The sequence below is a fragment of the Xiphophorus couchianus genome, chromosome 11 (assembly GCF_001444195.1).
Source record: "Xiphophorus couchianus chromosome 11, X_couchianus-1.0, whole genome shotgun sequence".
NCBI lineage: Eukaryota > Metazoa > Chordata > Actinopteri > Cyprinodontiformes > Poeciliidae > Xiphophorus > Xiphophorus couchianus.
The window spans coordinates 5227011-5243728 of NC_040238.1; the positions used below are offsets into that span (position 1 = coordinate 5227011).

At 35.3% G+C, this 16718-nt stretch overlaps 1 protein-coding gene across 1 annotated transcript; it reads right to left on the reverse strand.

Annotated features, from left to right (window-relative positions):
• Positions 1-666: 666 nt before the first annotated feature.
• vdac1 (voltage-dependent anion channel 1) lies at positions 667-12494 on the reverse strand. The gene is made up of 9 exons (XM_028030969.1): positions 12377-12494; positions 9919-9988; positions 8657-8706; positions 7471-7623; positions 7237-7289; positions 6711-6938; positions 4648-4798; positions 2950-3007; positions 667-1568 (listed from the first exon to the last, which is right to left on the reverse strand). Exons 2-9 carry the CDS (start codon positions 9983-9985, stop codon positions 1477-1479), a joined length of 852 nt encoding a protein of 283 aa, XP_027886770.1. The 5' UTR covers positions 9986-9988; positions 12377-12494; the 3' UTR covers positions 667-1476.
• Between the last annotated feature and the right edge of the window lie 4224 nt (positions 12495-16718).

A 16718-nucleotide genomic window follows, 5' to 3' on the forward strand; every position in this document is an offset into this window, starting at 1 on the left:
AAGGCAGGAAGTGAATCCATAAAATCCTGCAGAACGTCTGAAAGAACTTGGCAGTAAACTCAACCCTGCAGGCATAAAAGACTTAATCAATTCCTGTTTGCAGACACTCCCAGGTGATCTTTGCTCACTCAAACAGGTTAAGGCTGTTTCAGCGACAGGAATGCTTTGTTATATTAACGTGGATTGTTCTGGGTTTTGTTAGAACAAACTGTTCACATTTTATGTTGTATGGAGAGTATTTTTTCTTTAACTTAACTGAGACAAAGTAGGAAACTTTGAGAAATGCATTGTTAGGAAGTTGTTGTAGATGAAGTGGAATAGTGAAAATTTGTTTTTAGGGTTTTACATTATTTGTAGGAAGCGTCCAACCTTTGAAAAAAAGAATAGTGAATTATATGATTGCATACATTTTGGTTAAAACATGTTTGATTTTCATCCAGTGGATAGAAAATCCAGAAATCTTATTCCAGTAAGAGTAGAGATACTTCCTAATGAAGAAAAAATTACAGCGCAGTAAAAATACTCCTAAAAGTACATTTCTTTTCAAAAAAAGTTACTCAAGCAAATGTAACTAGTAACTACCCAGCTTTGGAGTTATGACAAACAGGTCTAAGGTTCTTTATTTGTACCAAGGTTATCAAATTAGAAACAAAAAGAGAGAAGAAATTGGTTCAAGGTGTTCTTTATTTAGGCCAGGAAATGACAAAACTGTCAAGTACAATAACCATCAATCCAATAATCCGTTGTGGAAGACAAAACCATTCCTTGGAGTGTTTCTAATCCTTTCATTTCGTCCTCCATCCAGAAGCACAAACTCTTCATCAGTTACGTGTTTGACAGTTTACCTGCGAGGGCCGACACGTCTTTGCCTTCTTAAGACTTCGAGCGGATCTAAATCTAGGCAACACCCTCAATAAAATAGTATTCTCTGTTGCTATATGTAACCAAAAAAACACCAGAAGCACAGACACAAAAGACAGGTGAGACAAAAACACAGAATAATGTACGCGGTGGGACGTAGTGTCGCTCAGAGCTAACCCCTCGCGCAGTTTAATTCACCAAAGACAGACAGGAACTCTCAGTGCGGAAATGTTTGAAGGAAACGTTTCATGACCACCATGTCTTCTGAGTGAGAAGTGCTTTCTACAGCTAAGTAACAGCGCCACCTGGAGCAGTAACAATAGAATTGCATGCTAATTGTGTTGTGGGGCTTTTCCCTTTTTCAATTGATTAAAAGTAACAAAAGCACGAAACTGACTTGATGTACTGAAGCATTCGGTTCTCACAGCTTTGTTCTAAACTGGGCTTTTGAACATAAATATGGTCCTTTAAAATTGGATTTGTTTCACCTTCACTTACTTCCACCTGTAACATTTCAAGGGGAGAGAAGGGGCTGGACTACTCAGAGGGTTTAAGATTTTTTTGGGTGAGGAATTAATTGCGTGGGGAAAAGAGGAAGGCTGAAGTCTTTTCCGTCTATGCCTGGAACTCCAGACCCACACCGAGCTTGTGGCCGCCCGTGTTGATGTTTTTACCATCCAGGAGGGCAGAAAGTGACAACTTCACACCTGCAGAAATAAACATTTAAACGTTCATTTTTACTGCACTGCAAGAATATCCTCCAGAAACTTCAACTATCCAGATGAAAAACAGGAAATAAAAGGTTCAGACATCTGAACATGTTTAAATATTAAATATTATTACTAAGCAGAAATCATTAGTAAATATTAAAATACTCAATATTTCTAGACCAGATTGAGATACTTAAAAATGTAACAATAATGGAATTATTGATTATTTTGATAAAAGTAAAAACTAAATTTCACGTGGCTCAAACACACACAGCTGAATTCTCCAAACATTTACTGATTTAATATTAAAATAGAAAAGAACAAATTCTAAAAATGCAATGTGATCTATGGATCATAATCTTACTTTAATAGGTAGAAAACTATCAAAAATTTAATCTAAAAGTTTTTCACTGCTGCAGAGCAGTTTGGCCTTTACTGCTGTTGTAATTTTAGGACTGTATAATGATGGTACATACAGTATATGGAGACTTTAAATGTATATGATATTAGACTGTGACTGACCACAATAAAACCAAATCTACACCTTTCAAATGACAAAGCGATAACCAATTGTTGAAAATTGATGAAATAATAATTTTTTTAGGATAAAATTTAAGATTTTTGTAGCAGAAACATTAAAATAATGTGTGATGTGTTTTGGTAAACAATGGAGCAAGCCACTAAATATTCCTAAATATTCACAAACACCGTAAAGACGGACGGCATTCATGAAGGTAACAAAACAACGTACTGCAGGGATACTTGGCAACTTTTTTACTTAAAAGACGGTAACAAGAATAGCAAACTAATGCTAACTTGTAAGGAATCTGGTGATACTCCAGCTTAAAAAATGCTGGTCAGAATTGGAGCATTTCTCATGTTTGTGTCTGCTAAATAATTATATAAACAGGAACTTATTTTTCCCGTGTCTGAACCAAATGAAAGACTTCCCTTCTGCCCACCACATGCAGAACTTTACCACTAAGTGACATTTTAATACAATACAAAATAATTTGGGAGAAAACTGTTTTCACAGCTGCTTTACTGTAGAGAAGTTAAACCCTCAGGAGTAAATAACTGTTAGACTTTCAGCTCCTTCCATTCACTGTTGCTACATTTTACTGTATAAAGCTCCCTAATTAAGGAATCTGGTGATAACCCAGCGTAATAATGCTGGTCAGAATTGGAGCATTTCTCAGGCATGTTTCTGCTAAATAATTAGATAAATTCAGTCTTTCTTTCCCTTTAGCTTTTTCATGTCTAGGTTCTAGACTAAGAACCTAGACATGAATATGACCAATAAACTTAATCGATTAGGAAAATGAGTAAAAAAAGAAGATAAAATAAACCCTTTAAATCACCTGCAGACTGAACTCACCTGGCTTAATATTCTGAGTGTAGCCCAGTCCAATAAGACTGGAGTTGTTCACCTTCGCCTGTCAGAAAAACACAGATCAAATGTTCAGAAATCAAACACTAAAAAACAGACCCCAGAGTTAAAGGAATAAACATATTAAACAAATGTAACCGTTTAGAAACTATTTTTTTAGTCATAATTTAATTAAACAATAAAAATGCCAGGAACAGTTCAAATCTGTCTTGCAGAAATGGGCTGAGAGTCAAAATGTTCAACTGAAGCCGAGTCACTTCAAATAGAAATGGGCCTAAATAACGACACAAACAACCAGCCGCACTAATTGGCTCTGGTACAAGTGGGACTTAGGACTAATGTGATAGACGGGCCTGAATTAGCTGAGATCTTTCTGTTGTATGCAGACTTCCTGTTTGGGTTTGTGATCGTCTGCCGACCTGCAGCTCTTTTCCCAGGCAGGAACACGCCCGAGGCACTGCAGTTAAACAACATGGCCGCTTGTTCATGATGATTCACAACAACACAACCTGTGGTTTTAAGGAAGGGATGTCCAAAGTGCGGCCCAGGGGCCATTCACGGCCCTCTGGAGGATTTTGTGCGGCCCCCTCTAGAAAGGAGTAAATCTGCTTCACAAGTTGCTGCAGCTGAACTATTTCTCAATATTTCTGCTTTCATCCACGAACTTTGACTTTTGCTCAAACTGAAATTATCTACAGTTCAAATAAAAAAACAATCAATCCCTAAAAGTTTTACTTGTCTGATTATAAAAGATGAAACCTTTTCATGTTTTGCATCAACCATGATTCACAAAAATCAGACTATTTTGTTGATTTAAATCAAATGTTACACTTTTAGTTTATTATTGAGCAGATCAAATTAAAAAAAGGCAGAAGAAGTTTGTTGTAAAGGTGTTCATGTTGTGACAACTTCCTGAAGGCCGAGTGTCAGAGTAGGAGCTTCTTAAAGAGACAGAGACCCTTCAAGTCATGTTTGACAGATGTAGCATTTCTATAACAACTGAAGGTAAAATAATTTCTGGATTGTGCTATAAAATGACACAAAGTGGCTGGAAAACAAAATATTTTCTGACCCTGAAGTCTTTTCTACTTAATGATTTCGGCCCTTACAGCAAAAAGTTTGGACACCTCTGGTTTACAGTAAAATAACTCCTATAATTGCTAATTGAAAGTAGGTTATTATTATTTCACTATTATTATCATTAGATTTTTTTATTTTATTTGTTTTATATAACAGTTTATGGAGAATTTAAATGGTGTACAGTGGCAAGGATTCGATAAATATTATGACGTTATTAATTATTATAGTTACTTTTTTATGGGTCTGTAGATTTTCTTATCTTGTTATAGGAGCCAGTTTGTAATGACTTTGTTTATATAATTTATTTGTTGGTTCTTCAGCAAAGTATCTTTAACAGGCATACAAATATCAATTTATTACCTATAATAAATGATATAGCAATAATATAATAATATTTAATTTTGGATTAATAATGTATTTTTGAATTTGAATACCATAACCTGGTTTTAATCACAAATTTCTGATAATTGAGATAAGGGGAAGGAGTAAATAAGTGTTTACCACTACAGAGAAGCAGTGGTAAGCTAGTTATTATTTTGTACTACTGATTATTTGTCTTCTTGTTTTTAAAAACATTTTTGAAATAAACAAATAGATGAAACTCACGGAGAAAGATGCGTCAGAATCGATCTGGTACTTGGCGGCGATGCCAAAGCGGGTGTTGCTGTTTCCTGCAGTCCAGGCCAAGTTGACGGCCGTCTCCAGCTTGTTGTTCACCTTCTGGTAGATCGACCCGCCAAACTCGGTGCCATCGTTGCTGTAAAGAACCAGCAGGTTACTTTAAATCCTAGGAGCTAGTAACGTTTGTCTGACCTTCAGAGAGGATTTACCAGGTGAAACAGCAGGAACAAACCTCGTCCCTCACGCTCACCATCACCTCCTCTGACTTATATAATAAATTACCTGGCCATAAAAAGATCCAACTTATAGAAAACTAAACTATCCAACTTACAGAAAACTGAATAGGAAGAAAAATGAAGCATAATTTGATAGAATACAAAGTTTAAAAACAAAAAAACTCACGATTGTCCCAGACGTTATATATTGTCGTTCTGAGACATTTTTCCAGAAATAAAGTGGTAATAATGTCATTATGATGCAAGAACACATTCTAATAAACATTTACTGTAACACTGGAACTGGAACATTTTAAATATCCAAAATAAATAAAAAACAAAAGAAACAAATCAGATAAATTATGGAGTCCCTGGAAACAAAATTATCCTTAAGAAAAGGGACAATTGAAACCAAAATGGTAGATTGAAGAGTTTTATCATCTAGTTTTTGGTCAATAGGTAGAAAAGAGAAAAACTATAAATCAAGCAAATGGAGATTATTGAGTCCATTTTAACTGATTGATTGATTGATTTATTGCAGGCCTTTAAACAGAAAACCTTTAAACTTCTGCTCTACTGATCAGTTTGTGTTTAGGTCGCTTTTTTTTATTTTGCTTAACTCAGTGGTTCTTAACTTGGGTTCGGTCGAACCCCAGGGGTTCGGTGAGTCGGTCTCAGGGGTTCGGCGGAGCCTCTGCCGCGGAGGTAAAGACACACCTGTGTAAAGTCGTGATGCCCCGCCCCGCTTGGCCATCACTGGCTGCAGAGGATCATGTTACATTGCTCGGCCAATCAGTGCAGCGGGGAATTTAATGCACGCAGTATCAGCGGCTGTCGTAGTTGTACGTCGCGTGGTTTCTTTCTTAATATTTTTAATTCATACTAAATATGTCGAGCAAAAAAAAGAAGAAAATGAACAGACTTTGCTCTGAAGATGCACCTGCCAAGGTGAAGCCACGCCTCTCTGAAGCCACGCCTCTCTGAACTGGTCTCCCAAAAACAACAGCAGGAGTCTCACTGATTTGCAGGTATGTCATTTGTGCAAAACTTTATTCTGGCCCCAAAAAAGTATTTTGTGGATTCAAAATGACAAAAAATAAACTAAATTTAAAATTAAAAAAAATTAAGTTATTAAAAAATTTGTCATTCTTTGAAAAAATCCAAATTTATTTTTAAATTAGTAAAATTGTAACAAAAAATATTTGGGGGGCTGAAATTCTCTTATGGGGCCAAAATAGTTTTGGGGGCCAGAATAAAGTAACACTGTAACTTGCTGTGAGTTCATATCTATGTGTTGAATTTGGAAAAAAAAATAAATTTATTTATCACTAAAGAAGGGTTCGGTGAATGTGCATATGAAACTGATGGGTTCGGTACCTCAAAAAAGGTTTAGAACCACTGGCTTAACTGAACCAAAACACAAAATTCTGCAGCACATCCAGGTTACGTTTGTCATAGTCAAGCTAGCATAACTGAGCTACTTCCCTCTCACTTGCTTTTTTTTTAATAAAACTTTTTCCTGATCTTGTCACCTAGCTGTCATAATGTTGACCATTAGTAGCAAAGCTCTGCGTCCATTTTATTTTACATATCACTACATTGAGGATGTAGCTCGCTATGTTGATAACTTGACGACTTATTAGCGAGCAGTTTTGGTGGGATCTTGTGCATTCAACGTCATGATGCAACATGTTTACGTTGTTGTATTTCTATGACTTTGTCCAGTGTTTATGGGGACTGTCAATGTATGTTTTATGATATTATGTGCAAAAGGTTTTTTTTGGTCTTTACAAACTAAACCAATAAAAGCTGCTGAGTGTTTATAGTTCTTACACATTCGTATGGAGCTGGAACTCATCGGTCTTGTATCCCACAGCAAAGTTGCTCTGAGTGACCTTGTTCCGGCCGGCCTCGAAGGTCGTCTGGTATCCAGCGAGCCAGCCCTCGAACCCCACCACTGCGGTGCCGTGAATGGCCGTGCCGTTGATGTCGTAGTTGACGTCGCAGCCCAGGTTGACGTGGTCGCACTTGTAGGCCGTCTTAACCTTCCCGCCTTTCTTGCTGGCCGGATGTTTGGTGAGGAAAAAAACGAATCGTTGTTGTGAATATCAGAGGAGAGATTTAAAACATACACTCCAGTAAGAGTATCACTACTATACTTATACCGTCCAGGAAATTACTTCAGTAAAAAATAAAATACTCCTAAAAGTAATTTTTTTCCAAAAATTACTCAAGTAAATCCATCTGTAACTGTAGTTACTGCTGAACTCTAGTCATTATATGTAAGAATCAAGAGCTAAAAGTTTATATTTAATAACAAAGCTGCCAGAGAGCGGCAGGGTGAAGCCGCTGTCATTACCCAGTGTTTGGAGAGAAGGAGGAATCAAACGTAAGCTTCAGCCCTTTAATTAACTGTGGAAAAAAAAAGAGAGAATCATGTTAAAACAGAGCACAGGATTCATTTCCAACACAAAAACAACATTTTCTAACTGCTTGGGAAGAATTTTAAACATGCATATTGAATATTTTCCCAACAGTCTTGCTCAGATCTTTGCTTTCTTAAAAACATTTGTAATTTTCCCCTGGCGGTCACCTGGTCCTCCACGGTGATCTCGGTCCCCAGAGTGTTGTCGGTGTTCCACTTCTCCGTGAAGGTCAGGCCGCGCTCCGCCCACTTGTATTTGGTCTCCAACGACCCGGCAACTTTGCTGGTCTCCGTGTTGCCGGAGCATGTGCTGGTGAACTCCTGAAAGCAAAAGACGTCACTCAGTTACACAGAACAGGCAACCACACAACAAAATAGACGTCCAAAAATAACCGTACATTAGTAAAAAAAAAAAAAAAAACTATTATTAAAACTGACAGTCAATTGGAAACCAAAATTGCAACATTTGTTACATTTTCAGCTGCTGCTATAAAATATGGCCACATTTCTATAAAATATGGCTGAAATTAAATTACTGATGTTTTGATATGTAAAATATAAATTCTCCTAAGTTATAAAACTATAACAGTTCGTTTTTTCACTGCACTAATTGAAAAACATGTTCTCCTCCTGGCCTGTGGGGGCGCTGCACCAAGAACTACTGAAGGCAACGACATAAAAACCTCTGAAGAAGACAATGAGCGCAACTTCCTTCACCAAATGTAAATAAAAATGGAGGTGTCAGCGGCTGGAGGATTTCTCCATTGATATAAATTGTTGGTTTGCACAGTAATTAGCCTATTAGCCGCTAACGCTAGCGACGCTCCGGCAGCAATTTCAATGATTTATTTAAACCCACAACACCAGATTGCTCCAACGCAGGATGAGCAGAAAACTGTCACAAAATGTTCAAAGCGCTCTGATTTCTGACCACATTTCTGTAAAATATGGCTGAAATTAAATTACTGATGTTTTGATATGTAAAATATAAATTCTCCTAAGTTATAAAACTATAACAGTTTGGATTTTATCAAGATGCAAGAAGGCACTAAGCAAATTTCTCTTTTATATTGGTCAATATTTTTAATTTTACATATTTGCTGCTGTTAAAAATGTAACTTTTTATGAAATGTTTAATCACTATTTGATGAATGTTTTGAATATCGCCACGTTTTACAAACAAACGAGGGAATTAGTCCAGTTTTTGTTGCTTACTGAAGGTTTAAAAATGACAGTGACCAGAGAAAAGGGAAACTGACGCCGATAGGAGAATCTCTTTCTATTTCTGCCATCAGTTGTTGGTAAATAAATTATGACAAAAGAAAAATAACTCCAGTCAGCAGTGAAAACTTACCAGTCCATTATCAGACTTTGTCTTCAAATCCAGTTTAATGAGGCCGAAGCCTAAAACAAAAAATAAATCATCAAAGCAGTGTCTATGATGAAACAATGAAGTTAATATTTTAGGTGAAAATTAGTTTCTTTATAAAGACTGAAACACAAACTAACTCCGTTTTATGTTAAAAGATTTGCAGAGGGTTTCTTTATGGAGGTGGGAAGTTGGTATTTGATTAAGAATAATAAAATAAAAGATAATAATGGGAAAAGTACATATATGTACATATACGCCACTGATAATTGAGCATTTATTTTTCAGTAACTGAAAAACTCTCCAGTTTACACTGTGGGTCATGCATCGCTGTAACCATGGAAACACTTTAAAAAATCTGTTAAAACTGCCACAAACCGTCACTAATTGCTCTGGTTTCGCCCAAACCCAACAGCAGAAGTACAACGCTCAGTCAGAAACAACCAATCAGAGCAAAGAGGAGGGTCTTAGCGCTTCCAATCACTCTTCCCCTGAGCTGGTTCACAACAACTGAGCCTGTAGTAAATGCTAGGCTAGTTAGCATAGCCACCAATATTCAGATAAACATTGTTTCTGTCACAGTAAGTTGTTTCTCTGCCATTAGGACATTTAGCAGAGAGTACACAAGGATGATTGACAGCACTAAGCCCTGGCTCCTCGCTCTCATTGGTTTTAAAATGCAGTTTCAACTTGTTTGAAACAACATATGTTGTTTATTTCCATCAAAAATATGGACAACACATTAACTAAAAATCTGTTACAACTTAGAAAATGAAAAATGAAAGTTTACTTAATCAGATGTAATAAGTTCAAAAATAATTTTATAAAATCTCCGGTTGTCACACCGGAGATTTGACAAACAAAAGATGCCCACCGCTAAAATAATGGGAGCGTCTAAAACAGTGGAGCCCAAAGTGGGTCCCTGAGGCCCGGCATCCTGCATGTTTTAGTTTCTCCCTGGTTTAACGGCCCTGGATCCTATGATGGATCCTTAGAGGCCTAAGAAGATCACTGACTTGCTGAAAAGGTTGTTTCTACCACCAGGGAGGAACTAAAGCATGCAGGATGCCGGAGCTCGAGGACCAACTTTGGGCACCTCTGGTCTAAGTTTGGCTCCACACTTACTTAAATATATTCTAACTGCCCAAATTAAACTAAATTGATCGATTTAAATTCAACATAAATGGCTACAACAATGTTAAAAACCAATTGCTACCTGTTCTTAATTAAATAGGTTGTCTGCTTACCGTATCCTTTTGTAAAAACATCCCTGGCTGATTTTCCAAGGTCAGCGTAGGTGGGAGGTACAGCCATTGTCTGAAAACAACAAATAAAAATAGTTTCTATGTGATCACGCTCTTTATTACACCTGTGAGAAACATAAATCTGAAACGGAGCACTAAGTTTCAAGAACAAGACGCCATGTTAGCTGCACCAGGCTGCTAGCTTTTATATTTTTAAATAATTTCCAGACGACATGAACGCTTAAAGCGACCGTAAAGACAAATCGACTGTCCGGTTTACGCAGCGGTGTCCAAAGTGCGGCCCGGGGGCCATTTGTGGCCCCTGACTGCAGTTCAATAATGGTACAAATCTGATTCTTGGGAACATGGAACCACTACAACATAAAGGTGTCTTTATTTTGTTGCTTTTATTTTTCTTTCATTTTATTTTACCCAGAAACACACCCCTCCATTATATTTGGATAAACACAATAAAAGCTTTAAAAGAAAATTCTTATTTTTGTTGCTGGAAGTGAAATAAAAACCAACAAAAATAGAAAATAATTGTTGCAAAACGTTAAGGCAAACCTCATATTAATGTTTTTTTTTATTAAAATATGACTTGTTTAATTTACTTTAAAATTAAACAATACTTAAAATATTACTTGTTTAATTTACTTTAAAGGATAAAAAATTCACAATAATAATATTTTTGTGTTTTTAATTGGGGGTAAAAAGCTCATTTTTACACCAAAGGATTTTGGTGTAAAAAGTTTGGACTCCTCTGGTTTGACCAGAACTGAATTTCCCCAAACAAAGCTCATGTTTCCAGCCGGAGAACAAAGCCGTCTCTTTGGAAACGCTCTGCTATCGCGTCTGTGAGCGACTCTTTGTCCCGGGCTTTCACCAACACTTGGTTCTGCAAGACGTTTCATCATAAGAATGACACAGGAACCATTTTTAAATGGAGCAACAGTTAGCAAAGCGCTAGAGTCTGTTGAGAACGTGCAACGTTTATTGACAGAAGATAAGAAAGTCAATTTGAACAAATGTTGAATAAAAAGGGAAACTAGTTTTCCAGACCAGGTTGTTTTTATTACGATGCTACGTTAAACTGGTGCTGCTGGGGAAGAAAAACATCAAAACTAAGAAAATACATTCAAAATGGCAAATCAGTGCAAAATCTGATCAGTGCACATTAACACTAATAATTGACAACCAATAAATAATAATGAACTGAGTAAAAAATGAGCTAACTAAACTCCAAATGTTTCAAATAAATTAGAAAATGGCCTCTATGGAATGCAGTCAACCTTTAAACACTTTTTGAACATTTTTATTGGCAATTCTTTGTGAATCAGAACAATAAATGGAAAAGATTTTAAGTAATTTTTAAGATTCAAGCATTTATATAATGACTTATCTGCCCATTTGACAGAAACAGCAACTGCACAGTAGTGGGAAAGCACAAGATTTTAGTAAAATATTACAACCAACATTTTATAATTCAACAACAAAAAATGCAACGGAAACTTAGTATTCCATGCAGCTCAATTAGCGAGAAATAAAACTGTTTAGTGGTAGTAAATTGCAGCAGTAAATCACACATAGATATTAATATATGTAATATATAACTATAGTCTGACTTTATGTCATGCTAATTGCATCAAGGCTTTAAATCTGCTGAAATTCTAACTTTTCTAGTTTGCAGCGAGTATTTTATAGTTTCATAAAAATACACCATAAAGCTCCTACAATAACCCTTCAAATAGGATGAAATGTTAGAGATTGCAAAGCACGAACCACTAGGTCATAGGTTTATGTGTGGGATGTGAGATTTATAAGGTAAATATGGGCTAAATGATACATAATATCACAGAGGTCTATTAATAAACTTTACCAACCACCTTAGCTTCTACATCTTTGTAATTCAGCATCGCTTTTTATTTTAACTTCAGGATAACAGAAATGAAAGCTCATTGTGAGACTTATTCTGACATAAAAAGTCCAGTATCTTCTGTGAGAGCCCAGTAAGGAGCCTGACGGGGACAAAAAGGTTATCACGCGAACATCCTCATGCCCTCGCCGGCTAACTGGTTAGCATTAGCTCACAGTCAAGGTGGTTAGATGGTAAAAGGGTCTCCGGTTGGACAGTTAAAATCCTAAGTGTAAAACAGAGAGCACGACGAGCACCGAGAGGGTCAATTAGTGAAAGAGCTCAACTTTTTAAATTACAAACAATCTGCACAACTGCAGATAAGTTCTCCATTCAAATGACCGCATCACAAACTAGCAGCAGATGGTAGCTACATAACAAGGACGGGCCTGTCGACTTCTAATGTTTCCCGCGTCAGTTTTATATTAATATAAATACATGAGGAGACAAACGCAGCTCTGCAATTCTTGGTGAGACTCGACCCACTCATGTGAAATGCACACGAACCTAGCTGGGTTTCGTTTTACGGGAAGATACAGAACATACCTCTGTGTGTTCCAGTGCAAGGCGAGAAAGAGCCTGTCAGCCGCACAATGGGAGGAGATAGGAAGGAGGCGTAGCGACGTCACGTACTACGTCAGAGTCTGTCATCTTCAAAGATGGAAAATCCGGTTAAACAACAAGATGCTTCACGCCGCATTTTAAACTGACATCTGGGAGGAGGAGAAGATTTCAATTTAACCCGAATGAGGGCCACTTAGAACAGGACTTCTGACATTAATCTCAGAATTAAAGTCTGAATTTATTTATTTATTAAAAATTATATTTTTTAATTGTTGTTTTCTTTAAATCATTTTTTTATTTTATTTCATTGTATTTTTCTATTTCCTGTCAACAACTATCACTGTCTCTAATAACTCTTTTTAAAGTATTTGTATTAACATGAGTTATAACAACATCTAATTTCCGTTAGGCTCAATAAAGGATTATTGATATATTATTGAATTTGAATAGACTATTTCATCTTACTTAGACTTAGACTGACTTTATTGTCATTTTCAATGCACAGGGTGAATACAGAACGAAATTTCGTTGCATACGGCTCAGGACAATGTTTTGAGGTTCCAATGTTGTGAGGTTACTCCAGAATAAAATAAAATACAGTATAAAATATGAATATAAATATGAATATAAAATCTGTGGCTCTAATCTCCTCGTATATGTTTGAGTTGTGGAGGAGGAAAAGCAATGTTTAAGTGATTTTTTTAATTCTGTGAAAAAAATTTTAATTCAAAGATTAAAATTTTTTTCAACAGTCTTAATCCTCTTTCATATGGATCATATTATTCTGCATTAAAATATTTAGGGTTATGGTTATGACATGCAATCAAAAAATCTAATCATTTTTTAAGACATGAATATAATTTTATGATTAAAATGACCATTTTATTGCCATAACTGACTGATTCCTAAAAATAATTAATATTCAAATCATAGTCAATTATTAGAAGTTACCAAGGAACAGATTATATTGTGATAAGAACTGAGATTAATTGTGATAGCAATAAACATTTTTAAATATTTTTTGTAAAGTGGAGGGTTTTATGTTTGTGATGCAGAACCACAGCTAACAGCTAGCAGCTAGCAGCTAGCAGCTAACTCCTCACTCCAGCGGCTCTGCCAGCCGGTTCCGTTCAGCTGCTGTTGCTCAGCAGTTCAGTGCACTTCAGGATTTTACTAAATAAGGTTATACTAAAGATAAGGATTAAAACAGTTTTTTTTCAGTAGGATTTGTTTGTGAATGTGTGCAGTGATGCAGAAATTCTCTACATTTAATAGTGAAAAAGGACAAAATTCTCTGTAATGATATTTTAAAAAATGTTTTTGATTGTTGGTTTGATTAAAAAAAAGTAAATATCACTAAATATTGCTAATATCCAGGACAAATGATTTCACTTCTACCCAGTCGTATGCATTGAGATTTCACCTCATATTAATAAAATTAAGCACAAATAAAAATGTGAAATAGGACTTAATTAGGAAATGCCACTCAATCATGAATATTATATTGTTATTATTTTATCATTATGCTCCTATTTTATGATATGGACATTTTTAAAATAAAAAATAAAAGTAAATGATTATTAATATTTCTTTTGTGAAATGCATTTATTTATAACCAATTACTTTGATATGAAAAGTTAAGTAGATAAAAAAATTACAACGCAAAAAAAGCGGGAAAAATAAAATGACAGCGAAAAGAACAAACGGAAACAGATTAGGATTACTATCTTGCTCTTTGGCTCTTTAGCTCCGCGGGACTCCATTGACTTCTGCGCAGGCGCAGTACGTAGAACGACACCTTGCAGCGTCTTTGAACAGCTGACCGGGGATCAGATGTGTTTAGCTGCACCACAAATAACAATTGAACATGTCGGAACCTGGAAGTGTCCCAGACAAGAGCAGAGCAGAGCGGGTTACACGAGATAACCACTCAAAACATGATATATAATATAATACTGAATTATATTCTATTATGCTATATGATCTGATAATAAATTATAATATAACATATTTTATTTTATGTCACAGACCGTAGTAATATATTGTAATATAAAAGTTATATTGTATAACATATTATATTATGAATATATGTATGAATGTTATTTTACTTTGTGGCAAATATGACAAATATGTATTTACTAAAATGACCCATTATTATACAATAAACCAAAGCAAAGAGAAATTACAAAATAATTTTTAAAAATCTCCATATATTAACTGTATTTTATTACATTTTTGTTTAAAGCTATAAAACAATCAAGATTATAAACATAATTACAATAAAAATGTAAAATAAATAAAGGTACATACAAGCATGCTGAAATAAAGAATAATAAGAATATTAAATGTATAAATTGCAAACTACTAAATGTCTGATTCACAGCCACTTATTTATTGACTTATTTATATATATATATATTAATTATACTTGTTTATTTAATATAAATAATGTTCTAGCCCAGTTCAGCTCTCTTAGCTCATCTTTGCAGTTTCTACCTGATGCTTGTTAAAAAGTTTCACCAGGAAACAGCCTGAGCTCACCGTCCAGGCTCTGCAGAGCAGCACTCTGGAAAAAGGAAAGAACAAAAGTTTTTGCAGCTTTTAACTTAGCGCGCATGATTTCACAGAAACAGAGGCGTGTGGTTGAGTTAATGGAACAACGCCAAGCCCTGCAGGCTTCCTCTGCTGCAGGCAGCTGGCAGCAGCAGCAGCAGCAGCAGCAGCCGCAGCAACCTGCAGCACAACTTACACATTTTACTATGTATCTTCAGCCTGGAAAACCGGTTATTTTATTTTGATTTTCAATCTAAATAGCTTCATTCTGATAGAAATTTAAATAACAGAATCTTCTGGGAAACTGTAGGGATGAAGCGGCTACTAAAGAACCGCCTGCAGTTAAACATTTGACCACTAGATGCCGCTGTTATCCACCTGACTCCGGTATTTTTTATAGAAATGCATCATTTCCGTCAGTTCTGTCAGTTATTGTTTTTTTTTGTTTGTTTCTTTTACTTAATTTTTTGCTACTTTTGCAGTTTTCGAAATATACATACATTGAACATTCAAACCTCCACTAACAAAATTGTTTTTAAAATGTTGAAATAGATTCTAATTTCATCTTAAACAAATTAATTTTCATCAAATATTTTTGCTAAGAACTTTTTAAAAATGATTTGGTAAAGTATAAAAAAAATTAACACATTATTTAATTTTAAAATCCTCAATATTTCATGCAAATAAAAATACACTTAAAGAGATCCTTATATATTTGTTATTTTAATGAATGATTTTGACTTTCAGGGTTTTCTGTGAGTTGAAAGTAAAATATTCTTCTCACACAAAACTGCCAAGAAGTTTGTTTTTATGTGATTCCTAATGGGAGGAGGATTAACATGCAACAGAGTCGTTTCATAAGATTAACTGTGAGAGAAAAATCAACACCAGGAAACATTTCATCACTTGCCAGGAGGATTGGATAAGAATGTTTTTCTTTTTCTCTTAATTTAAAAACTGAGTTAGAGAATATCTGCTGCCACGAAACTACAGACCCGTCATTCTGACAGAAACTGAAAAATATGTAACAACCAGAAAATAACAAAACATACTTATTCAAATAAAGATGTTGCTAAATGTGTCTTAAACATTATTTACAAAACATTAATGTATATTTTTATTCATGATAACATTCTTGTGATTCCATTAAAAAGTTTTAATGCATAAAAAGAGAAAACTTGTTTAAAAAAGGTTTAATCAAAAGCACACAAAAAAGAAAAGTATAATATTTATTTCTGGTTATTATTTTGTTTTTTTAGCAGCTGGAATCTTAATGTACTCCAAAAGATTTTTATGTGCTTTTATGACAGGAAACAGTGATAAATAGCATTAATTAAAGTCCCGAAACATAAATAACAGAATAACTGAGAAACTGTCACCAACTTTCACAGCCTGTTATGATTAAATAAACATATTTAACTGGTTCTTCATGTGTGTTTAGGAGTTCTCCTTCTCCCTTCTCTGTTTGTGCATCACTGCATCTCAAAGTAGCATTTAATCAACAGCTAGTAACGTGTTTGTCGCCTGTCGGTCGCCTTCAGACGCTGCCAAAAATTCATTTCTAGATTATCCTCCAGTCATATCTGGATCCAGCCGGGCTTCAAAGCCGACGCCGCGCTCACTTCAAACGGTGCCAGTCAGCTCCAGAAGACAACAAACACTAAAAGAAAATGTTAATCAACTCGGCCGAGCATCACCAAAGTAAATAAAATAAACTGTAAACAGATGGGATAATTTGCAGCATATGGATAAATAAGGCAAGCCTGTCATC